The 22,039-nt window shown below is 48.2% G+C and overlaps 1 protein-coding gene across 1 annotated transcript in view; it reads left to right on the forward strand.

The window, feature by feature from the left end:
* The window catches only part of ATG4D (autophagy related 4D cysteine peptidase), a 37,093-nt gene extending 16,542 nt beyond the window's left edge, over positions 1 to 20,551 (forward strand). Inside the window, exons 6-11 of the mRNA XM_082243225.1 lie at positions 3,000 to 3,064; positions 6,197 to 6,339; positions 13,074 to 13,152; positions 13,238 to 13,314; positions 13,392 to 13,511; positions 20,165 to 20,551. Of these exons, the coding sequence (XP_082099351.1) occupies positions 3,000 to 3,064; positions 6,197 to 6,339; positions 13,074 to 13,152; positions 13,238 to 13,314; positions 13,392 to 13,511; positions 20,165 to 20,338 (658 nt within the window). The 3' untranslated portion in view covers positions 20,339 to 20,551. The remainder of the gene's footprint in view (positions 1 to 2,999; positions 3,065 to 6,196; positions 6,340 to 13,073; positions 13,153 to 13,237; positions 13,315 to 13,391; positions 13,512 to 20,164) is intronic.
* The last annotated feature ends 1,488 nt before the right edge of the window (positions 20,552 to 22,039 follow it).

The raw sequence follows: 22,039 nt of genomic DNA on the forward strand, positions 1-22,039 counted from the left end.
AAACTCAGCAATTGAGGTAAAGATCCACTTTGTCAAGGATACCCAATCACATGTAAGGAAAATAAAAAAAAAAAAAAAACAGCAATTTTGCTTGCACGCGATTGGATGATGGGAAGTCAAAGCTTCTGCTCATCTACTAGGCTCTGGAGCAACTGCTTTAGCCGAGTGCAACTGCACTTTTGCAAAGTGCACAGACTATTTTCCTTTAGTAAATCAGGCCCTATGTATCCATCTCTTCACATTGGTAGTCAATAGTGAAGGGGCCCTCCGTGCATTGGTAGTCAGTAGAGAGGGCCCCCCCCCCCATGCATTGGTAGTCAGTAGAGAAGGCCCCCCCCCCATGCATTGGTAGTCAGTAGAGAAGGGCCCCCCGTGCATTGGTAGTCAGTAGAGAAGGGCCCCCGTGCCCGGGTAGTCAGTAGAGAAGGGCCCCCCATGCCCAGGTAGTCAGTAGAGAAGGGCCCCCGTGCACTGGTAGTCAGTAGAGAAGGGCCCCCGTGCACTGGTAGTCAGTAGAGAAGCCCCCCCCCCCTGTGCATTGGTAGTCAGTAGAGAAGGGCCCCCCCCCTGTGCATTGGTAGTCAGTAGAGAAGGGCCCCCCCTGTGCATTGGTAGTCCGTAGAGAAGGGCCCCCCCTGTGCATTGGTAGTCCGTAGAGAAGGGCCCCCCCTGTGCATTGGTAGTCAGTAGAGAAGGGCCCCCCCTGTGCATTGGTAGTCAGTAGAGAAGGGCCCCCCCTGTGCATTGGTAGTCAGTAGAGAAGGGCCCCCCCTGTGCATTGGTAGTCAGTAGAGAAGGGCCCCCCCTGTGCATTGGTAGTCAGTAGAGAAGGGCCCCCCCTGTGCATGGTAGTCAGTAGAGAAGGGCCCCCCCGTGCATTGGTAGTCAGTAGAGAAGGGCCCCCCCGTGCATTGGTAGTCAGTAGAGAAGGGCCCCCCCCGTGCATTGGTAGTCAGTAGAGAAGGGCCCCCCGTGCATTGGTAGTCAGTAGAGAAGGGCCCCGTGCCCGGGTAGTCAGTAGAGAAGGGCCCCCCATGCCCGGGTAGTCAGTAGAGAAGGGCCCCCCATGCCCGGGTAGTCAGTAGAGAAGGGCCCCCCATGCCCGGGTAGTCAGTAGAGAAGGGCCCCCCATGCCCGGGTAGTCAGTAGAGAAGGGCCCCCCATGCCCGGGTAGTCAGTAGAGAAGGGCCCCTGTGCACTGGTAGTCAGTAGAGAAGCCCCCCCCCCTGTGCATTGGTAGTCAGTAGAGAAGGGCCCCCCCCCCCTGTGCATTGGTAGTCAGTAGAGAAGGGTCCCCCCTGTGCATTGGTAGTCCGTAGAGAAGGGCCCCCCGTGTATTGGTAGTCAGTAGAGAAGGGCCCCCCCTGTGCATTGGTAGTCAGTAGAGAAGGGCCCCCCCGTGCATTGGTAGTCAGTAGAGAAGGGCCCCCCCGTGCATTGGTAGTCAGTAGAGAAGGGCCCCCCGTGCATTGGTAGTCAGTAGAGAAGGGCCCACCCGTGCATTGGTAGTCAGTAGAGAAGGGCCCCCTGTGCATTGGTAGTCAGTAGAGAAGGGCCCCCCGTGTATTGGTAGTCAGTAGAGAAGGGCCCCCCATGCCCGGGTAGTCAGTAGAGAAGGGCCCCCCGTGCATTGGTAGTCAGTAGAGAAGGGCCCCCCCATGCATTGGTAGTCAGTAGAGAAGGGCCCCCCCATGCATTGGTAGTCAGTAGAGAAGGGCCCCCCGTGCATTGGTAGTCAGTAGAGAAGGGCCCCCCATGCCCGGGTAGTCAGTAGAGAAGGGCCCCCCATGCCCGGGTAGTCAGTAGAGAAGGGCCCCCGTGCACTGGTAGTCAGTAGAGAAGGCCCCCCCCCCGTGCATTGGTAGTCAGTAGAGAAGCCCCCCCCTGTGCATTGGTAGTCAGTAGAGAAGCCCCCCCCCCTGTGCATTGGTAGTCAGTAGAGAAGGGCCCCCCCCCTGTGCATTGGTAGTCAGTAGAGAAGGCCCCCCCCCTGTGCATTGGTAGTCCAGTAGAGAAGGGCCCCCCCTGTGCATTGGTAGTCAGTAGAGAAGGGCCCCCCCTGTGCATTGGTAGTCAGTAGAGAAGGGCCCCCCGTGCATTGGTAGTCAGTAGAGAAGGGCCCCCCATGCCCGGGTAGTCAGTAGAGAAGGGCCCCCCATGCCCGGGTAGTCAGTAGAGAAGGGCCCCCGTGCACTGGTAGTCAGTAGAGAAGGCCCCCCCCGTGCATTGGTAGTCAGTAGAGAAGCCCCCCCCCTGTGCATTGGTAGTCAGTAGAGAAGCCCCCCCCCCCCCTGTGCATTGGTAGTCAGTAGAGAAGGGCCCCCCCCCCTGTGCATTGGTAGTCAGTAGAGAAGGCCCCCCCCCCTGTGCATTGGTAGTCCAGTAGAGAAGGGCCCCCCCTGTGCATTGGTAGTCAGTAGAGAAGGGCCCCCCCTGTGCATTGGTAGTCAGTAGAGAAGGGCCCCCCCCCCGTGCATTGGTAGTCAGTAGAGAAGGGCCCCCCCCCCCTGTGCATTGGTAGTCAGTAGAGAAGGGCCCCCCCCCCCCCCCGTGCATGGGTAGCCAGTAGAGAAGGGCCCCCCGTGCATTGGAACACGGTAGAGAGGGGCCCCCCGTGCATGCAAGGACTTCTTTCTTTTTTTTTTTTTTTTTTTTTTTTGGTAGTCAGTAGAGAAGAACCCTCATCTGCTGCTGGGGGTCAGTAAGGAAGATCCCCCATCCATTGGAGAAGGACCCCTATGCATTGATGATCAGTGAGAAGGGTCCCATTTTCATTTGTGGTTCATAATTCCACAAATGAAGTACCACTTCCAATGTTGAGGATCAGAAAAGGTCCCCCGCTTGCAGGAAATCCAGTAACCTCTAGCAAGCCCTTAGGGTCCCACATGTTGAGTACAGCTGGTCTAGTTGTTAGCTGTCCTCGATGTCACCGCTCGACGTCATTTGGTTTTGATGAACGCCTTGCTCTCCTCATTTGTGTGTCTCTGTATCTCTGTCAGGAAAGCACTGGAGAACACCTCACACGTCCCTGAACTATCGGTGTATGTTTCCCAGGACTGTACAGGTATGATCTGCTCTCGGTGGTGGTGGTGTTCAGGATTTACATAGCACTTTAAAAAAATAAAAGCCAACAGTACAGTTACAATACAAGACAAGGGGGTGAGGAGGGCCCTGCTACTGAGCGTTTACATTACTAAAAGGAAAGGGCTAGTGATACAAGAGGTAATAACTGTGAGTAAATTGAGAAAGTAGCATTCCAGTTGATAGGTAGAGGCTTCCCTTTTAAAGAAATTAATTTTTTCAGGAGTCACCTAAAGGCAGACAGAATAGGAGATAGATGGACAGATTAGGGTAGGGAGTTCAAGAAGGTTGGTGATGTATCTGGGGGGAGAGTTGTGGATGGCTTTGTAGGTTACTAGTTTGAATTTTATTTGTTGGATGATCAGAACCAGTGGAGGGATTGGCAGAGAATGGTGGAGGACACTGAATGGAGGCCAGTGGAGGGATTGGCAAAGAGAGGGATGGAGGACACTGAATTGAAGCCAGGGCATAAATTTGCAGTGAGGGGTGGAGGCCACTGATCAGAAGCCACTGGAGGGACTGGCAGAGAGGGGTGGAGGACACTGAATGGAAGCCAGTGGAGGAATTGGCAGAGAATGGGGGAGGACACTGAATGGAGGCCAGTGGAGGGATTGGCAAAGAGAGTGATGGAGGACACTGAATTGAAGCCAGGGCATAGATTTGCAGTGAGGGGTGGAGGCCACTGATTAGAAGCCAGTGGAGGGATTGGCAGAGAGAAGTGGAGGGCACTGATCAGAGGCCAGTAGAGGGATTGGCAGTGAGGGATGGAGGACACTGAATGGATGCCAGTGGAGGGATTGGCAGAGAGAAGTGGAGGGCACTGATCAGAGGCCAGTAGAGGGATTGGCAGTGAGGGATGGAGGACACTGAATGGAAGCCAGTAGAGGGATTGGCAGTGAGGGATGGAGGACACTGATCAGAAGCCACTGGAGGGACTGGCAGAGAGGGGTGAAAGATACTGAATAGAAGCTAGTGGAAAGATTGGCAGAGAGGGGTGGAGAACACTGAATGGATGCCAGTGAAGGGATTGGCAGAGAGGGGTAGAGGACACTGAATGGAAGACAGTGGAAGGATTGGCAGAGAGGGGTGGAGGACACTGAATGGAGGACAGTGAAGGGATTGGCAGAGAGGGGTGGAGGACACCGAATGGAAGCTAGTGAAGGGATTGGCAGAGAGGGGTGGAGGACACTGATCAGAAGCCACTGGAGGGACTGGCAGAGAGGGGTGAAAGATACTGAATAGAAGCTAGTGGAAAGATTGGCAGAGAGGGGTGGAGAACACTGAATGGATGCCAGTGAAGGGATTGGCAGAGAGGGGTAGAGGACACTGAATGGAAGACAGTGGAAGGATTGGCAGAGAGGGGTGGAGGACACTGAATGGAGGACAGTGAAGGGATTGGCAGAGAGGGGTGGAGGACACCGAATGGAAGCTAGTGAAGGGATTGGCAGAGAGGGGTGGAGGACACTGAATGGAAGCCAGTGGAGGGATTGGCAGAGGGGGTGGAGGACACTGAATGGAAGCCAGTGGAGGAATTGGCAGAGAGGGGTGAAAGATACTGAATAGAAGCCAGTGGAAAGATTGGCAGAGAGGGGTGGAGGACACTGAATGGATGCCAGTGAAGGGATTGGCAGAGAGGGGTGGAGGCCACTGAATGGAAGACAGTGGAGGGATTGGCAGAGAGGGGTGGAGGCCACTGAATGGAAGACAGTGGAGGGATTGGCAGAGAGGGGTGGAGGCCACTGAATGGAAGACAGTGGAGGGATTGGCAGAGAGGGGTGGAGGACACTGAATGGAAGACAGTGGAGGGATTGGCAGAGAGGGGTGGAGGACACTGAATGGAAGCCAGTAGAGGGATTGGCAGTGAGGGATGGAGGACACTGATCAGAAGCCACTGGAGGGACTGCCAGAGAGGGGTGAAAGATACTGAATAGAAGCTAGTGGAAAGATTGGCAGAGAGGGGTGGAGAACACTGAATGGATGCCAGTGAAGGGATTGGCAGAGAGGGGTAGAGGACACTGAATGGAAGACAGTGGAAGGATTGGCAGAGAGGGGTGGAGGACACTGAATGGAGGACAGTGAAGGGATTGGCAGAGAGGGGTGGAGGACACCGAATGGAAGCTAGTGAAGGGATTGGCAGAGAGGGGTGGAGGACACTGAATGGAAGCCAGTGGAGGGATTGGCAGAGGGGGTGGAGGACACTGAATGGAAGCCAGTGGAGGAATTGGCAGAGAGGGGTGAAAGATACTGAATAGAAGCCAGTGGAAAGATTGGCAGAGAGGGGTGGAGGACACTGAATGGATGCCAGTGAAGGGATTGGCAGAGAGGGGTGGAGGACACTGAATGGAAGACAGTGGAGGGATTGGCAGAGAGGGGTGGAGGCCACTGAATGGAAGACAGTGGAGGGATTGGCAGAGAGGGGTGGAGGACACTGAATGGAAGACAGTGGAGGGATTGGCAGAGAGGGGTGGAGGCCACTGAATGGAAGACAGTGGAGGGATTGGCAGAGAGGGGTGGAGGACACTGAATGGAAGACAGTGGAGGGATTGGCAGAGAGGGGTGGAGGACACTGAATGGAAGACAGTGGAGGGATTGGCAGAGAGGGGTGGAGGACACTAATCAGAAGCCACTGGAGGGACTGGCAGAGAGGGGTGAAAGATACTGAATAGAAGCTAGTGGAAAGATTGGCAGAGGGGGTGGAGGACACTGAATGGAAGCCAGTGGAGGGATTGGCAGAGGGGGTGGAGGACACTGAATGGAAGCTAATGGAGGGATTGGCAGAGAGGTGTGGTGGACAGTGAGCGGTTGGTATGATGGATGAGTCTGGCAGCAGCAATCATGACAGACTGGGGGTGGAGGGGTAGAGGGTGTTAGCCTGTATAGAGGGAGTTGTATTGTGCGTTCACATATTCATTAAAAGCTAAGCATGCTTCTAGAACAGCTACTATGCAACCCCTGTCATCCCCCCCCCCCATCACCATTACCCAAAGTATTACAGACCTGCAAGAATTAATTTTTCCATATTGTTATGGTATACATATATTTGTACCACAGAGTTGTAATCTACAGGACCGTCACCCGTTCTATTATCTGTATGGGTATCTTCTTTGTTGTGCAGTGTACAAGGTGGATGTGGAGCGGCTAATGGATCCTGGGGACTCCCTCTCCGAGAAGAACCATGGAGGGAGGGCGGTTATCATCCTTGTACCCGTTCGTCTTGGCGGAGAGCACTTTAACCCAGTATATAAGCAGTGTATTAAGGTAATGGGATCAATGGGTGGGGGCTGGTGATGAGCTTGTTCTTTGCCATGAACAGGCATACACTATTGACCCCTTCCCACCAGCCCTGGTGTCCCTTTAACTGGGCTATTACACCCATAGGATGGGAAAGTCTGCCTAATCCCATGAGCACTGGTATTGGCTGTCAGAATGGTCACATGATTGTAAGCTGGTCCCATCAGTTTCCAATCTAAACTAATTACTAAAGGATGGGAGCTGTCTGACAGCTCAGTCCCTTAGCTGAAAGCATGCAGTGAGTGCGTTCTCAGCACAGAAACATATGCCACCCAAAGATGTATATGTGCATTAAGTGGGCCTTAATACCTACCCTCTTTGCTGGCGCACATACACTATATTGTCAAAAGTATTGGGACGCCTACCTTTACACACACACAAACCTTAATGGCGTCACAGCCTTATTTCCTAGGGTTCAATATTGAGTTGGCCCACCCTTTGCAGCTATAACAGCTTCAATTCCTCTTCTGGGAAGGCTGTCCACAAGGTTTAGGAGTGTGTCTATGGGAATGTTTGACCATTCTTCCAGAAGCGCATTTGTGAGGTTGGGCGCTGATGTTGGGACGAGAAGGCCTGGCTCGCAGTCTTCGCTCTTTTTTATCTGAAAGGTATTCTATCGGGTTGAGGCCAGACAAGTTCCTCCACCCCAAACTTGCTCATCCATGTCTTTATGGACCTTGCTTTGTGCACTGGTGCGCAGTCATGTTGGAACAGGAAGGAGCCATCCCCAAACTGTTCCCACAAAGTTGGGAGCATGAAATTGGCCAAAATGTCTTGGTATGCTGACGCCTTAAGAGTTCCCTTCATTGGAACTAAGGGGCCAAGCCCAACCCCCTGAAAAAACAACCCCACTCCACCAAATGACCAGTGCACAAAGCAAGGTCCATAAAGACATGGATGAGCGAGTTTGGGGTGGAGGAACTTGACTGGCCTGCACAGAGTCCTCACCTCAACCTGATAGAACACCTTTGGGATTAATTAGAGCAGAGACTGTGAGCCAGGCCTTCTCATAGAACATCAGTGCCTGACCTCAGAAATGCGCTTCTGGAAGAATGGTCAAACCTTCCCCTAGACACACTCCTAAACCTTGTGGACAGCCTTCCCAGAAGAGTTGAAGCCATTATAGCTGCAAAGACTGGGCCAACTCAATTTTGAACCCTACAGACTTAAGACTGGGATGCCATTAAAGTTCATGTGCAAGTAAAGGCAAGGGTCCCAATAGTTTTGACAAAATACTGTATGTGTTACATGGGCGGCAACGGGTTAAGCCTAAAAAACTAAATGTTAAGGGGATTAAGAGAGGTGCATGGAGACCAGCCAGCCCCCAGTCTGATGTACTCACCCACCAGTCTGTCAACCAACCAAGTAGGCCTGTCTCACGATATAGGTATAAAACAGGGGTTTAGTTGACACGCATTTGCAAACGCATGTGTAAGCTGCAAGGCCCCTCCATGGCACCCTGTGTTACCTGCAGTCCTAAGACTAACAAATTTGAGTGTCTCCACAATAGAAGCACATGGTTGCTAATGGATGGATGGGAGACAGGTGGGACTGGAGGTGGCCCAATCCTCCCCCCAACCTGCTCCCATCAATGACTGGTCTAAATATATCATAGCTCTAATTAGCTGTGTTGTAGCAGTGGTACAAACTGAAATGGACTAGCTGAGAAGCTTCCATTGTGGAGACACTCAAATTTGTTAGTGTTAGGACTGCAAGTAACACAGGGTGCCGTGGAGGGGCCTTGCAGCTTACACATGCGTTTGCAAATGCGTGTCAACTAAACCCCTGTTTTTTACCTATATCGTGAGACAGGCCTACTTGGTTGGTTAGCAGACTGGTGGGTGAGTACAGCAGACTGGGGGCTGGCTGGTCTCCATGCACCTCTCTTAATCCCCTTAACCTTCAGTTCACAGGGATGGAGACGCTAAGCATTACCTGCTTGTGTCACATCTAAAGTCCCAAACAGCCTATATTGTTGACGGGTTAAGCCTATGTCACATTGAGGGTTGAGGGAGTATGGTTAGGTGGTACCGGTTCAAGGATTACTTCTATAAGGTCTAAAGGACATTAAGCACTATGAGACTGGATAGGCAGTGCCCAAAACACTAAAAGACCTCTCAGGCGTGTTGGGTAGAACCCAAGAGATGTAAGAAAATAAGAGCAAGACACCAATGGTTTTGGAGTCAGAAGTATAAAAAAAGTTAAGTTGTCAAAAATAATAATAAAAAATACAATCTACCTATTAAACGGGAAAATCTGTTGGGACGTATTTATTTTAAAGTTGCCTTCTGCCCTGAAAAACAAGTCTAGACCACAAAATGCATAAAATGAAATTGTAACATAAGAAGTCTATCTTTTGATAGTGTGAGTAAGTTTATCCTAAATTTTAAGGCAATGAGGTGATAAAATCAAAGAGGTTTATGAGCTGAAATCTGAATATTTCTTAAAGTGCTAAAAGGGGATCAAAGCTGAACTCTCCAAAATAAAATATTAACGAATTAAGAGACACCGTATAAAAGTCCAGTTTCCTTGTATACAACTTCTGCGGTTGATAGTATGTAGGTACAATTACAAAAATAAAAATACTGTATACAAAAATTATACATATATAGTCAGTCAGGGACAGGTTGGCTTCTTTCGTACAAACCAGAGGCCCATGGCCCAGTGACTCGGCTCCCCTTCCTCTTTCCCTTGCTCCCATCTCCACTCTCCCAATCCTCCTCCTGACCCCCATTCCAGGCTGAAGCCCTGCTCCAGATACTCTCTACTTCCCGGCTGAATCCGGGTTCCCAACCTGGCCAGTAGGGGAAGGTTGGGGGGAGTTGAGACAGCTCAGTTGGGGCTGGCCGGGGCAGAGGAGCCTCCAGTGGGTTATGGAACCAGCCTCTGCTCAGACACAGTTTACACCATCCATGCTGGGGGGGGGGGGGGGGGGGGCTGCGCTTTGTCCATGTCTTCAACCTGCACCCAGTAGGCCAGCTGCGGGGACTCTTTACTTCTATTCACCAGGAATCCTTTAGGCATGTCTGTGACAGGAGTGGTGCAGCCTTATGGGGAATCGGAGCGGCCCAGAGGGCAATATTGCCCCCCTGGCCCAGTCCTCCCCTGTATATAGTTAAAATATTATATATATATAATATGAGAACTCCGTAGGGGCTCATTTACACTTGCTTTGACTTTAACACACATTAAAACGCCTACCACGTCAACATGCTTTTTTGATGTGTTTGTAATGATCCAGTGATGCTTCTGTGATGGTTTGTTAACACTTTCAAGCGAGCTTCACCCAAAAGGGGAAGTTCTGCTTGCTTGCACCCTCCACTGCCACATTTGCCACTTTTTTGGGGGGAGGGGGGGGGTAGCAGGGAACCTGCTTTTATTACGTACCCACTTCCATTTCCGGCTCAGATTGACACAGTGAACTGAGCTGGAAGTTCACCCCCCCCCCCCTTTCTTTCCTCTGCAGTCTTTTGGGACACCTCACAGGTCCCAGAAGACTGCGGGACCATTCACAAGGCACAGCAGGAAACCGGCGGTGAAGCCGCAAGGCTTCACTTCTTGTTTTTTTCCTTACTTCAGATGCCGGCTACTACACCTGAAGCCGATTCAAAATGCATCCCTGGACAGGTAATTGTCCTTATACTAAAAGTCAGCAGCTCGGGCTAGGGGATCATTCCCTCTTGCTTCAAAACATGGCTCCGGACATGCTTTTTTTTTTTTTTTTTAAAGCTCTCTGAACGCCAATTGAAGCCCCTGTCACTAAATAAAATGGTTACCTTACAGTCCTGTTCACACGTGTTTTCTTTGCTTTGCTTAAAAAATGATCCCCTATGTCACTTTAGTGGTGCTTCGAAGCCTCCATAGAAGTCTATGACAAAGCTCGCTTACAGCACCTGTAGCTTTTAAGAGGCTTTTATTCAGCTTTAGCTTTGCTTTGTTTTGGACAATTCGCAGGTATGAGATATCAACACACACAGGGCATCTGCCAAGCTTCATTAAAGCTTTAAAAAACAAAAAGCACAGCTGAAACCTCACTGAAGCATCAAAAACCCTTAAAAAAAGCATGCTGAAGCGGTAAGCGCTTTAATGTGTGTTGAAGTCAAACCAAGTGTAAATAAGCCCTAATGAAGCCTAGCAAAAGTTTGCTATTTGTTTTAAAGGGGCCCAGTAGACACCCCCCTCCCCAATCTCAGCAGATCCTAAGCTCATTAGTACCCTCATTCCACAGATCCCAAGCTCATTAGTACCATCGTTCCACAGATCTCAAGCTCATTAGTACCAGCGCTCCACAGATCTCAAGCTCATTAGTACCATCGTTCCACAGATCCCAGGCTCATTAGTACCATCGTTCCACAGATCCCAGGCTCATTAGTACCATTGTTCCACAGATCCCAGGCTCATTAGTACCCTTGTTCCACAGATCCCAGGCTCATTAGTATCCTCGTTCCACAGATCCCAAGCTCATTAGTACCCTCGTTCCACAGATCCCAAGCTCATTAGTACCCTCGTTCCACAGATCCCAAGCTCATTGGTACCCTCGTTCCACAGATCCCAAGCTCATTGGCACCCTCGTTCCACAGATACCAAGCTCATTGGCACCCTCGTTCCACAGATCCCAAGCTCATTCGTACCCTCGTTCCACAGATCCCAAGCTCATTAGTACCCTAGTTCCACAGATCCCAAGCTCATTGGTACCCTCGTTCCACAGATCCCAAGCTCATTGGCACCCTCGTTCCACAGATCCCAAGCTCATTGGCACCCTTGTTCCACAGATCCCAAGCTCATTGGCACCCTCGTTCCACAGATCCCAAGCTCATTGGCACCCTCGTTCCACAGATCCCAAGCTCATTGGCACCCTCGTTCCACAGATCCCAAGCTCATTGGCACCCTCGTTCCACAGATCCCAAGCTCATTGGCACCCTCGTTCCACAGATCCCAAGCTCATTGGCACCCTCGTTCCACAGATCCCAAGCTCATTGGCACCCTCGTTCCACAGATCCCAAGCTCATTGGCACCCTCGTTCCACAGATCCCAAGCTCATTGGCACCCTCGTTCCACAGATCCCAAGCTCATTGGCACCCTCGTTCCACAGATCCCAAGCTCATTCGTACCCTCGTTCCACAGATCCCAAGCTCATTCGTACCCTCGTTCCACAGATCCCAAGCTCATTCGTACCCTCGTTCCACAGATCCCAAGCTCATTCGTACCCTCGTTCCACAGATCCCAAGCTCATTCGTACCCTCGTTCCACAGATCCCAAGCTCATTCGTACCCTCGTTCCACAGATCCCAAGCTCATTCGTACCCTCGTTCCACAGATCCCAAGCTCATTCGTACCCTCGTTCCACAGATCCCAAGCTCATTCGTACCCTCGTTCCACAGATCCCAAGCTCATTCGTACCCTCGTTCCACAGATCCCAAGCTCATTCGTACCCTCGTTCCACAGATCCCAAGCTCATTCGTACCCTCGTTCCACAGATCCCAAGCTCATTCGTACCCTCGTTCCACAGATCCCAAGCTCATTCGTACCCTCGTTCCACAGATCCCAAGCTCATTCGTACCCTCGTTCCACAGATCCCAAGCTCATTCGTACCCTCGTTCCACAGATCCCAAGCTCATTCGTACCCTCGTTCCACAGATCCCAAGCTCATTCGTACCCTCGTTCCGCAGATCCCAAGCTCATTAGTACCTTCCTTCTGCAGATCCCAAGCTCATTAGTACCTTCCTTCTGCAGATCCCAAGCTAATTAGTACCCTCGTTTCACTTCACAGATCCCAAGCTCATTAGTACCTTCGTTCTGCAGATCTCAAGCTCATTAGTACCTTCGTTCTGCAGATCTCAAGCTCATTAGTACCTTCGTTTCGCAGATCTCAAGCTCATTAGTACCCTCATTCCACAGATCCCAAGCTCATTAGTACCCTCATTCAGCAGATCCCCTGCTTAGTAGTAACCCCCAGCTCTGCTGATTTCCCTCCCCCACTCAGTAGTAACCCCCAGCTCTGCTGATCCTCACCTCACCCTGTGTGACATCGCTAGTTTCTCCTGCTCCGGTCTCCCAGTTCTGCTGATCCTCTAATGCTCAGTCCTCTCTCTCTGGTCCCCATTCACCTTCCGCTACAGCGTTCCCATGTGGCACGCCACTTATGCCGTCTTCTAGTTGCTCCACTCCAGTCTGCATCCCCTCACCTTTCTGCTTCTCCAGGCTGAACTTCAGATGTGATGTCTGCACCAGACACTCCCAAAATATATACACATGAACGTGACATGACTGCTGCTGTCTTTCCGGTTTGCTTGTTGGTTTTCCAGTGCATCCTGGGATATCCCATATCGGCAATACCTCCAAAACAAAGCAAAGCTAATGCTGAATAAAAACCTCTCAAAATCTACAGGTGCTGTTAGCGAGCGTAGTCATAAACTTCTTTGGAGGCTTTGGAGACACTTTGAAGCACCAAGAAAGTGACATGGGGGATAATTTTTGATCAAAGCTAAGCAAACACAACATGTGCACAGGACTGTAAGCTTACCCTTTTATTTAGTGACAGGAGCTTTAATTGGCCTTCAGAGCACTTTAAAAAAGCTTGTCCAATGCCACATTTTGAAGCATGTGTAAACGAGCCCTAAGAGACCATTTGTAAACCCCAATAGGATGTAGTTATTGTCCATGTTATCCAGCACACCTCCACCTTGAATGTTTTTCTTCTAGGAGTTCCTACAGATGCCGTCCTGTCTGGGCATTATTGGTGGAAAACCAAAACATTCGCTGTATTTCATTGGCTACCAAGGTTCGTACCCACATCATATTGTTTTTATAGCTAGTTAATTATTTTCAGGACTTTGATCATGTGTTTTACCTTTGTATATCTTTAGATAACCATTTATTATACCTGGATCCCCATTACTGCCAGAACTACATCGATACCGGCAAAAAGGACTTCCCCTTAGAAGTAAGTTGTGTTCTGTAGAAGTCGGAGGAAGAGGGGAGGATTCTGTTTTGTCTGATATCTATGTATTACCTCTGCAGAGTTTCCACTGCAACTCCCCCCGGAAGATGTCCATCCTGAAGATGGATCCTAGCTGCACGTTCGCTTTCTATGCTAGGAATCGAGCGGACTTCGGAGCTCTGTGTGACCATCTGTTAAAGGTACAGAACAAGGCTTCTCATAATTAATCGGTACAAGGAGGGTGTGTGGGCTGCCAGAATAAGCTACACCTAGTCAGCTGGTCTTCTCCAGCTGTTTCATAGGACCAGACCAGGGACATCTCCCTATTCCATGCTACCAGACCAGGGACATCTCCCTATTCCATGCTACCAGACCAGGGGATTCTCTCTCTTCCATACAGCCGGACCAGAGGATTCTTTCTATTCCATACTACCAGACCAGGGGATTCCATACAGCGGGACCAGAGGATTCTTTCTATTCCATACTACCAGACCAGGGGATTCTCTTTATTCCATACTACCGGACCAAGGGATTCTCTGTATACCATACATCTGGACCAAGGGATTCTCTGTATACCATACATCTGGACCAGGCGACTCTTTGTATTCCATACATCCAGACGAGGGGATTCTCTTTTATTCCATGCAGCCAGACCAGGGGATTTTCTATATTCCATACAACCATATCAGGGGATTCTCTTTTTATCCATACATCCGAGCCAGAGGATTCTCTTTATTCCATACATCTGGACCAGGGGATTTTCTTTATTCCATATAGTACATCCGGACCAGGGGATTCTCTTTATTCCATGCAGCCAGACCAGGGGATTCTCTGTATTCCATAGGGCAATACAAGGTGATTCTCTGTATTCCATAGGGCAATACAAGGTGATTCTCTGTATTCCATAGGGCAATACAAGGTGATTCTCTGTGTTGCTTAGGGGATTCTCTTTTATTCCATAAATCCGGACCAGGGGATTCTCTTTTATTCCATAAATCCAGATCAGGACATTTTCTTTATTCCAAACACCAGGACCAGGGGATTCTCTGTATTCCATAGGGCCATACAAGGGGATTCTCTGTATTCCATGGGGGCCATACAAGGGGATTCTCTGTATTCCATGGGGGCCATACAAGGGGGTTCCCTCTATTTCATAGGGCCTTACAAGGGGATCCTTTCAACTGCATAGACCAGACCAGGGAATACAGCCACATCAGGGGATTCTCTATATTCCATAGGGCTGGACCAGGGGATTCCCTGTATTCCATAGGGCTGGACCAGGGGATTCCCTGTATTCCATAGGGCTGGACCAGGGGATTCCCTGTATTCCATAGGGCTGGACCAGGGGATTCTCTGTATTCCATAGGGCTGGACCAGGGGATTCCCTGTATTCCATAGGGCTGGACCGGGGGATTCCCTGTATTCCATAGGGCTGGACTGGGGAATTCACTCTATTCCATAGGGCTGGACCAAGGAATTCACTCTATTCTATAGGGCTGGACTGGGGAATTCACTCTATTCCATAGGGCTGGACCCGGGGAATTCACTCTATTCCATAGGGCTGGACCCGGGGGAATTCACTCTATTCCATAGGGCTGGACCCAGGGAATTCACTCTATTCCATAGGGCTGGACCCGGGGGAATTCACTCTATTCCATAGGGCTGGACCCGGGGAATTCACTCTATTCCATAGGGCTGGACCCGGGGAACTCACTTTTCCATAGGGCTGGACCTGGGGAATTCACTCTATTCCATAGTGCTGGACCCGACTCTATTCCATAGTGCTGGACCCTGGGAATTCACACTATTCCATTGGGCTGGACCCGGGGACTTCACCCTATTCTTGATTCAAAGATTTCCATTTAAAGCAGCACTAAACTTCATGCAAATATGCTCAGCAAAGTCAATTACAATACTTTAAGATCCTGTTGACTTAGTGACCAGGCTGGCAACAGTCCAGGAAAGGGTAGGATTCACATTCCCAGAATTTCCAGATTCCTGTTAAAATTGCAGTCCTGGTAACCAAGAGAAGAAAACAAGAGAGGGCGAACTGAAAAGTGGAAACTGGTGGAGGGGTCTTTGGTTTCACTTTGAAGGGCAACTGTACTTTTGTTGTTCGGGCACTTCCTGTTATAGGGTGACAGCATTCTGTCGATAAATCAAAAAAAATGGTGCTTCAACCCAATCATTGAGAGACATGCCTCTGAGCCGAAGGGTGTTTGTTCCACAATTGCACCGTTACAAGCATAATTATCCAAGAAAACTATCCACAACTCTGTCCGTTGCTCCTAAAATTCTTTTAATTATTAATACTCCACAAAAGACCTAATTTCACTGTAGCAGTTGACGCGTTTCAGCCTTATCGGATAAGGCGGTCAAGGCTAAAAGGCATCCAACTGCTGTACTGAAATGATGTATTTTGTGAAGTATTAACCACTTTACGTCTGCTCGCGGTAATACTACTGCGGCAGAGTGGTTCGTTATCGTCTGACGACGTAGTATTAACGTCGTCAGACACTCCCCCTTCTGGGCGGCGCTTGCGCGCCGCCGGAGGCTCGCTCCCGCTGTTTTCATTCACAGCGGGAGTCGGGCCAGGGGAGGAGCAGCGGCGATCGCCGCTGCTCTGCCCCGATCGCCGGGGATCTAGTGTGGAGATCCGCCCGCCTGTGTAAACACAAGCGGACGGATCTCCATAGTGACAGGGAGTGACAGATCGGACTGTTCAGCATAGCTGGACATCCGATCTGTCCATGTCTCACTCAGTCACCTCCCCCCCTACACGTCAGTAAGCACCAGGCATACATTAACCCCTCCCTGCCAGTGTCATTTTTACAGTAACAGTGCATATATATAGCACTGATTACTGCAGTAATGTCACTGGTACCCCCAAAAATGTCAGTCAAGGGTCCGATCTGTCCGCCGCAATGTCGCAGTACCACAAAAAAAAACGCAGATCGCCGCCATTACGCGTTAAAAAAAAAAACACCAAAAATGACAGAAATCTTTCCCTTTGTTAGTAAACGCAATAACTTTTGCGCAAACCAATCAAAATACGCTTATTGCGATTTTTTTTTTTTTTTTTTACCAAACATAGGTAGCAGAAAACAAATTGGCCAAAATTTTTTAAAAAAATTGGTTTTTACATCTTTTTTGGGGGGAATTTCATATAAAAAAAATGTTAAAAATATTGTTTTTTCAAAATAAACGCTCTTTTTTTGTTTATAGCGCAAAAAGTAAAAATTGCACAGGTGATCAAATACCACTAAAAGAAAGCTCTGTTTGTGGGAAAAAAAGGACGTAAATTTAGTTTGGGTACGGCGTTGCACGACCGCGCAATTGTCAGTTGAAGTCGCACAGCGCCGAATCGCAAAAAGTGGCCTGGACGGAAGACAGCAAAATCCTCCGGTGGTAAAGTGGTTAAAGAATGGAAGATTTTTAAGAACAATGGAAGGAATGACAACGTTCTGTCCCTGTCTCCTAATTGTGCTCCTGCATTGTCACCTGTCAAATAGGTTTCCGATAGAAACTACAAATGGCCATTTGAACTCACATAGGTCCGTCTATTGTCAGTTGCAGAAATGCTGGTTTTCTGCAGTTGATTGGTAAATTTGTAAAGACTCCGTGTAATGCCTCTCCAGCAATCCCACCAAAAAACTCCATGTTGGCTGGTTGCAGAGCCGGTGGGAGAGTTGACGACATGTTTTAGTCATGTGATAGTTCTCAGCCTAGCGATTGGCCACTAGGCCTGATCACTGAAGTATGAGAGTGACAGTCCTTATCCAGTGTTCTGTGATTGTAAGCTCCCTTTACTTGACCATAGATAGGCAGGTGTCACCCTGGACCTGCCACTCTAGTCATGCAAGTCACTAGTTTAGTGAAAGCAGGTCAGAGAAGAGCGGCAGATTGGCAAAGTCATTCAGAAATCAGTGGCGGCTGGTGTTCCATGGGCCAAGGGGGGCAGCAGACGGACCACACCAGCTCCAGCCCGCACACCATACCCCCCAGGAACACACCAGCTGCAGCCCGCACACCATACCCCCCCCCCAGACCACACCAGCTCCAGCCCGCACACCAATAAGCCCCCATTTGCTGGCTCACTCACCCTAGACTGACGTGTGGAGGGCAGGCAGCGGCGGCTTCCCCCTCAGTCTCCTCAGAGGGTCGGGCTCCCCCTGCGTCTCCTCCCTCCTCCTCCTTGGCTAATAGCATGGCTTCTCCTTTCGGCCAATCAGGAAACGGATCTCAGGACCTGGTTCCTGATTGGCCAGGAGGAGAATCCGTGTGACAATAGTGAATATTCATTCGCTATTGTCACACAACTGAATGGGCTCAGGGCGCAGTGCTCTGCGCCCCGAGCCCACCCTTTTTTGAAGCCTATTAGAGCCTCTGGCTCTAATCACATGCTTAAAAAAAAAACCCATTGGAATCCATGCATTTGGCGCTCTGCATGTAGATTAGGGGACCGGATGCATGGATGGGGGGGGCGGCGTCCCTGCGCCCCCAATGGACGGGCTGCCACTGTCATAAATATTTCAGTAATGTCAGAATCTGTCATTTTTGCCCCCGTTGTGCTTCTGTAATGGAACAAATGGCTCAATCCTTGCTCATTTGTTGGATTGAGCTGTTCATAGACCGCTTTTTCATATTTATGACAACTGGTAAACAGTCACATGGCTTTAAAAAAAAAAAATGTATCAAAGATCAGTATTAGTAGGAAAAGTAGAGATGTGCACAACAGAAAACTTTGTCTTGTTTCGTTTTGGAATTGTTCGTCAAGTTTAATTATTTCATTTTGTCATATTCGTTATGTTAGAACGATTTGGTTTTTGAAGTTTGTTTCCTATATTCAGATTAATTTCGTACATGCATTATTTTCATTTCGATTGGAAGTTCAAATTTGGAAAGACGTCTATGTTCATTTAATTCAATTTAAATTTTTTTTCTGATCTATTCTATTCTATTTTCTTTTCTATTCTGTTTTGCTACATTTTATTATTGTATGTTCTGCTCTTCCATTTTATTTTATCCTATTCTATTCTATTCTTTTGTATTCTATAAAGCATCCTAAGTAGGAATCCCCCCCTTTTTTTTTTTTTTCACTTTTTTTTATTTTTTTTTCACTTTTTTTTTTTTATTATTATAATACAGAATTTAGTTTGCTTTACAACATGAGGGCAGACAGTACAGTTTCAATACAGGAGGAATCCGAGGGCTCTGCTCATTAGCGCTTACAATCTAGGAGATATTGTGCACTTTACTGTATTTATTGCAATATGTTTCTATTTCAAATTCATTTTCAAACTCAAATTTGGATAATTTGTTGAAATTTTGTTACTTTGTTTAATTTTTTTGTGATTCGGAAATTCAGATACACCTGAATTTTCGGCTAATGAAAAGTTCGTCCAAATTGCGATTCGTAATGAAACAAATTGCACAGGTCTTAGGAAAAGTCTTTTCCACAAAAAAGCTTCAATTTTTTGCCCAAATTTGGACCCTTTAACCACTTCTGGACCGGAAGATTTTCCCCCCTTAATGACCAGGCCATATTTTGCGATTCAGCACTGCATTACTTTAACGGACAATTGCGCGGACGGGCGACGCTGTACCCAAATAAAATTTATGTCCTTTTTTCCCACAAATAGAGCTTTCTTTTGGTGGTATTTGATCCCCTGTGCGATTTTTTTTTTTTTTTTTCCCGCTATAAAAAAAAAAAGAGCGACAATTCTGAAAATATATATATATATATATATATATATATATATATATATATATATATATATATATATATATATATATATATATATATATATATATATATATATATATATATATATATATATATATATATATATATATATATATATAATTTTTTTTTTTTTTCACATTCTGCTATATAACATTCCCAAAAAAAAAATTTAAAAATCAAAAATTTTTTTAACATTTTATTCCAATTTGTTTTCTGCTACATATTTTTGGTAAAGAAAAATCGCAATAAGCGTATTCTGATATGTTTGCGCAAAAGTTATCGCGTTTACTATCTATGCTCTGTGATCATTCCAGAGAGAACGGTCAGCTGTATTTACAACGGGGCGCACTTGCCCCCTAGCTGCAGGCGCACGACCGATGTAGCCCTACGTCGATTCAACAGGAGGGGGCTGCCTGCTGCAGTATATATGCGGTGAGCGGTCCGTAACTGGTTAAAGAAAAACTCCTCCATCTTTCCACACACTTTCCCTCACTAACCTGTGAGGCTGCTGGATGTGCACTATAAACTGTATGTAGCTCCGGCTACATATAACATACCGCACTGTATCCCGGGTGCGAGCCGAGACGTCCTGTCTCATACCCGGAATACAGGAGATTCTACCGTGGCGGCGCTGAGCTGCTCAGAGCAAGCAATGAATGTAAAGCCTCCTCTGATTGGCTGAGTCAGAGGTTGCGGAATCATCAGCCCGCCTCTCTGACTCAGAGGAAGCTTTGTATTCATTGATAGAACACATTGCTTGCTCTGAACAGCTAAGCGCTGCTGCGGTGGACCCTTCTCTATTCCGGGTATGAGACAGGAAGTCTCGGCTCGCACCCAGAACACCGTGAGGTATGCTGTATGTAGCTGCAGCTATAAACAGTTGATTACTGCACATCTAGCAGTTTCACAGGTTAGTGAGGGACAGCTTGGCCCAAACAAACTACGTAAAGTGTGTGGAAAGAGTTTTTCTATATGGACCCCTTTCAATATGGGTATCGGTAAGTACCTAAACAAAGCCGTCTCGGTATCGGTAAGTTAACATGTACGATAGGTGAAACACTTGTTCTATCTTTGTCATATATATATTCTCTTTTCTTTGCCCACTAGGTATTAAGTTCTCCATCTGCAGAAGAGAAGTACCCCGTGTTTAGTATCTCTGATGGCCAGGCTCAGGAACTCCATGCCCCCGAGGGACTGGCGCTCTCCTCTTTTGCCTTTGCTCGCCACAAAAGGAGTGCAATGACTAAGAGGCCAAGCTCAGATGAGTTTGAGTTCCTATAGTCCACAAGGAAAGGTGCCTTCCCCGCTTACACAGTGCAACACTGGAAACAGATCCAACCAATGGTGTGAAGACCAGAGGGCAGCAATTAACGAGGAACAATCCATTTTATGTGCGTGTGTCCGAATATTGCTGTTACAAGGATCTCCCATCTCGTCATTCGGTCATTTTCTGTTCTGATACACTATGGTACGCTATGCTGTTACATGGAAGGCTCTACTGTTCTACAACCCTCAGCTCCTTAGGTGGCCAGAAACTCAAGATTTATCGTGTTCTACAACCCTTGGCTCTCCAGGTGGCCCAGAGCTCAAGAGTTACCCTTGTCCTACAACCCTCAGCTTTGAAGGTGGCCTGAAGCTCAAGGGTTACTCTGTTCCACAATCATCAGCTTCTTAGGTGTCCCAAGGATTACCATGGTCTCCAACCTTTAGGTGGCTCAGAGCTTGAGGGATATCCTGTTCTACAACTCTTGGCTCTTTAGGTGGCCCAAAGCTTAAGGATTCGCTTGATCTACAACCCTCAGATTCTTAGGTGGCCAGAAACTCAAGATTTATCCTGTTCTACAACCCTTGGCTCTCCAGGTGGCCCAGAGCTCAAGGGTTACCCTTTTTCTACAACCCTCAGCTTTGAAGGTGGCCTGAAGCTCAAGGGTTACCCTGTTCCACAATCATCAGCTTCTCAGGTGTCCCAAGGATTACCATGGTCTCCAACCTTTAGGTCTTTAGGTGGCTCAGAGCTTGAGGGATATCCTGTTCTACAACTCTCAGCTCCTTAGGTGGCCCAAAGCTTAAGGATTAGTTTGATCTAAAACCCTCAGATTCTTAGGTGGCCTAGAGCTTAAGGGCCAGGTTAAGTCAGGATCTCTCAGCCTGTAACCACTCCGAAACCGCTTTGCTTTTCATACAGGGTTTTTTGGGTATCCATGGACCCTTTGCCTGCTCTAATGGGACAACATACATTTCAGAGTCTAGCTTGTCCCTTTAGGTATTATGGACCCGGCCAGTGGTTTTGCTTGTGGAATTCCTGTTTTTGTTTGAAGGCAAACAACACGTCATCTTGAGATCTTTTTCTTTTTCATGGAACACCTTTCTTTGGAGCCGAAGGCTGTATAAATACGGAGAATCTCTTTCCATGATTTTTTTTCCCCACCAAAAGCCATAGGCGCGTCTACAAGACGAGTGCATACGTTGTGACATTCAGGCCTCCATGCAGAAAAATTGATCTTGGCAGCTATAAGTTATGTATTTTAATGGGTTCCTCCTTCCCCCTTCCCTTTTCTTTCTTTTTAATTGTGTTGATTTGTAGGGCGTGTGTTGGGTACAGCTGCTGAGGGTTACCCCCTCACAGTTTTTAAGGTAAAACTCTAATCCAAGAAAAAGAAAATAAAAAAAAAATAGAAAAACTTTTACTACAGGATTACAGAACACAAACGCCATGCTGTATTACTTTCCTTACGTGTGTTTTGTATCTTTTAATGTTGAACTGGCCATGCACTGATAGACTTTTTGATTTCAGCCTGATCTTCTTTAAAAGATGTCAGGAGGGAGGAGGCCAAGCCAGGAACTGGCCAAAATGTATGGCCAGCTTTATATTTGAGTAGGGGTAAGAAAGGGTTAGATACTTTATTAGGCTTTTATTGCTGTTTTGTTTACTTGCTGGGGAGGTTCCCTCTTCCTTCCCGTCCTGGTGACCATACAGGGGCA

This window comes from Pelophylax lessonae (genome assembly GCF_965119305.1).
Source record: "Pelophylax lessonae genome assembly, chromosome: 1".
NCBI lineage: Eukaryota > Metazoa > Chordata > Amphibia > Anura > Ranidae > Pelophylax > Pelophylax lessonae.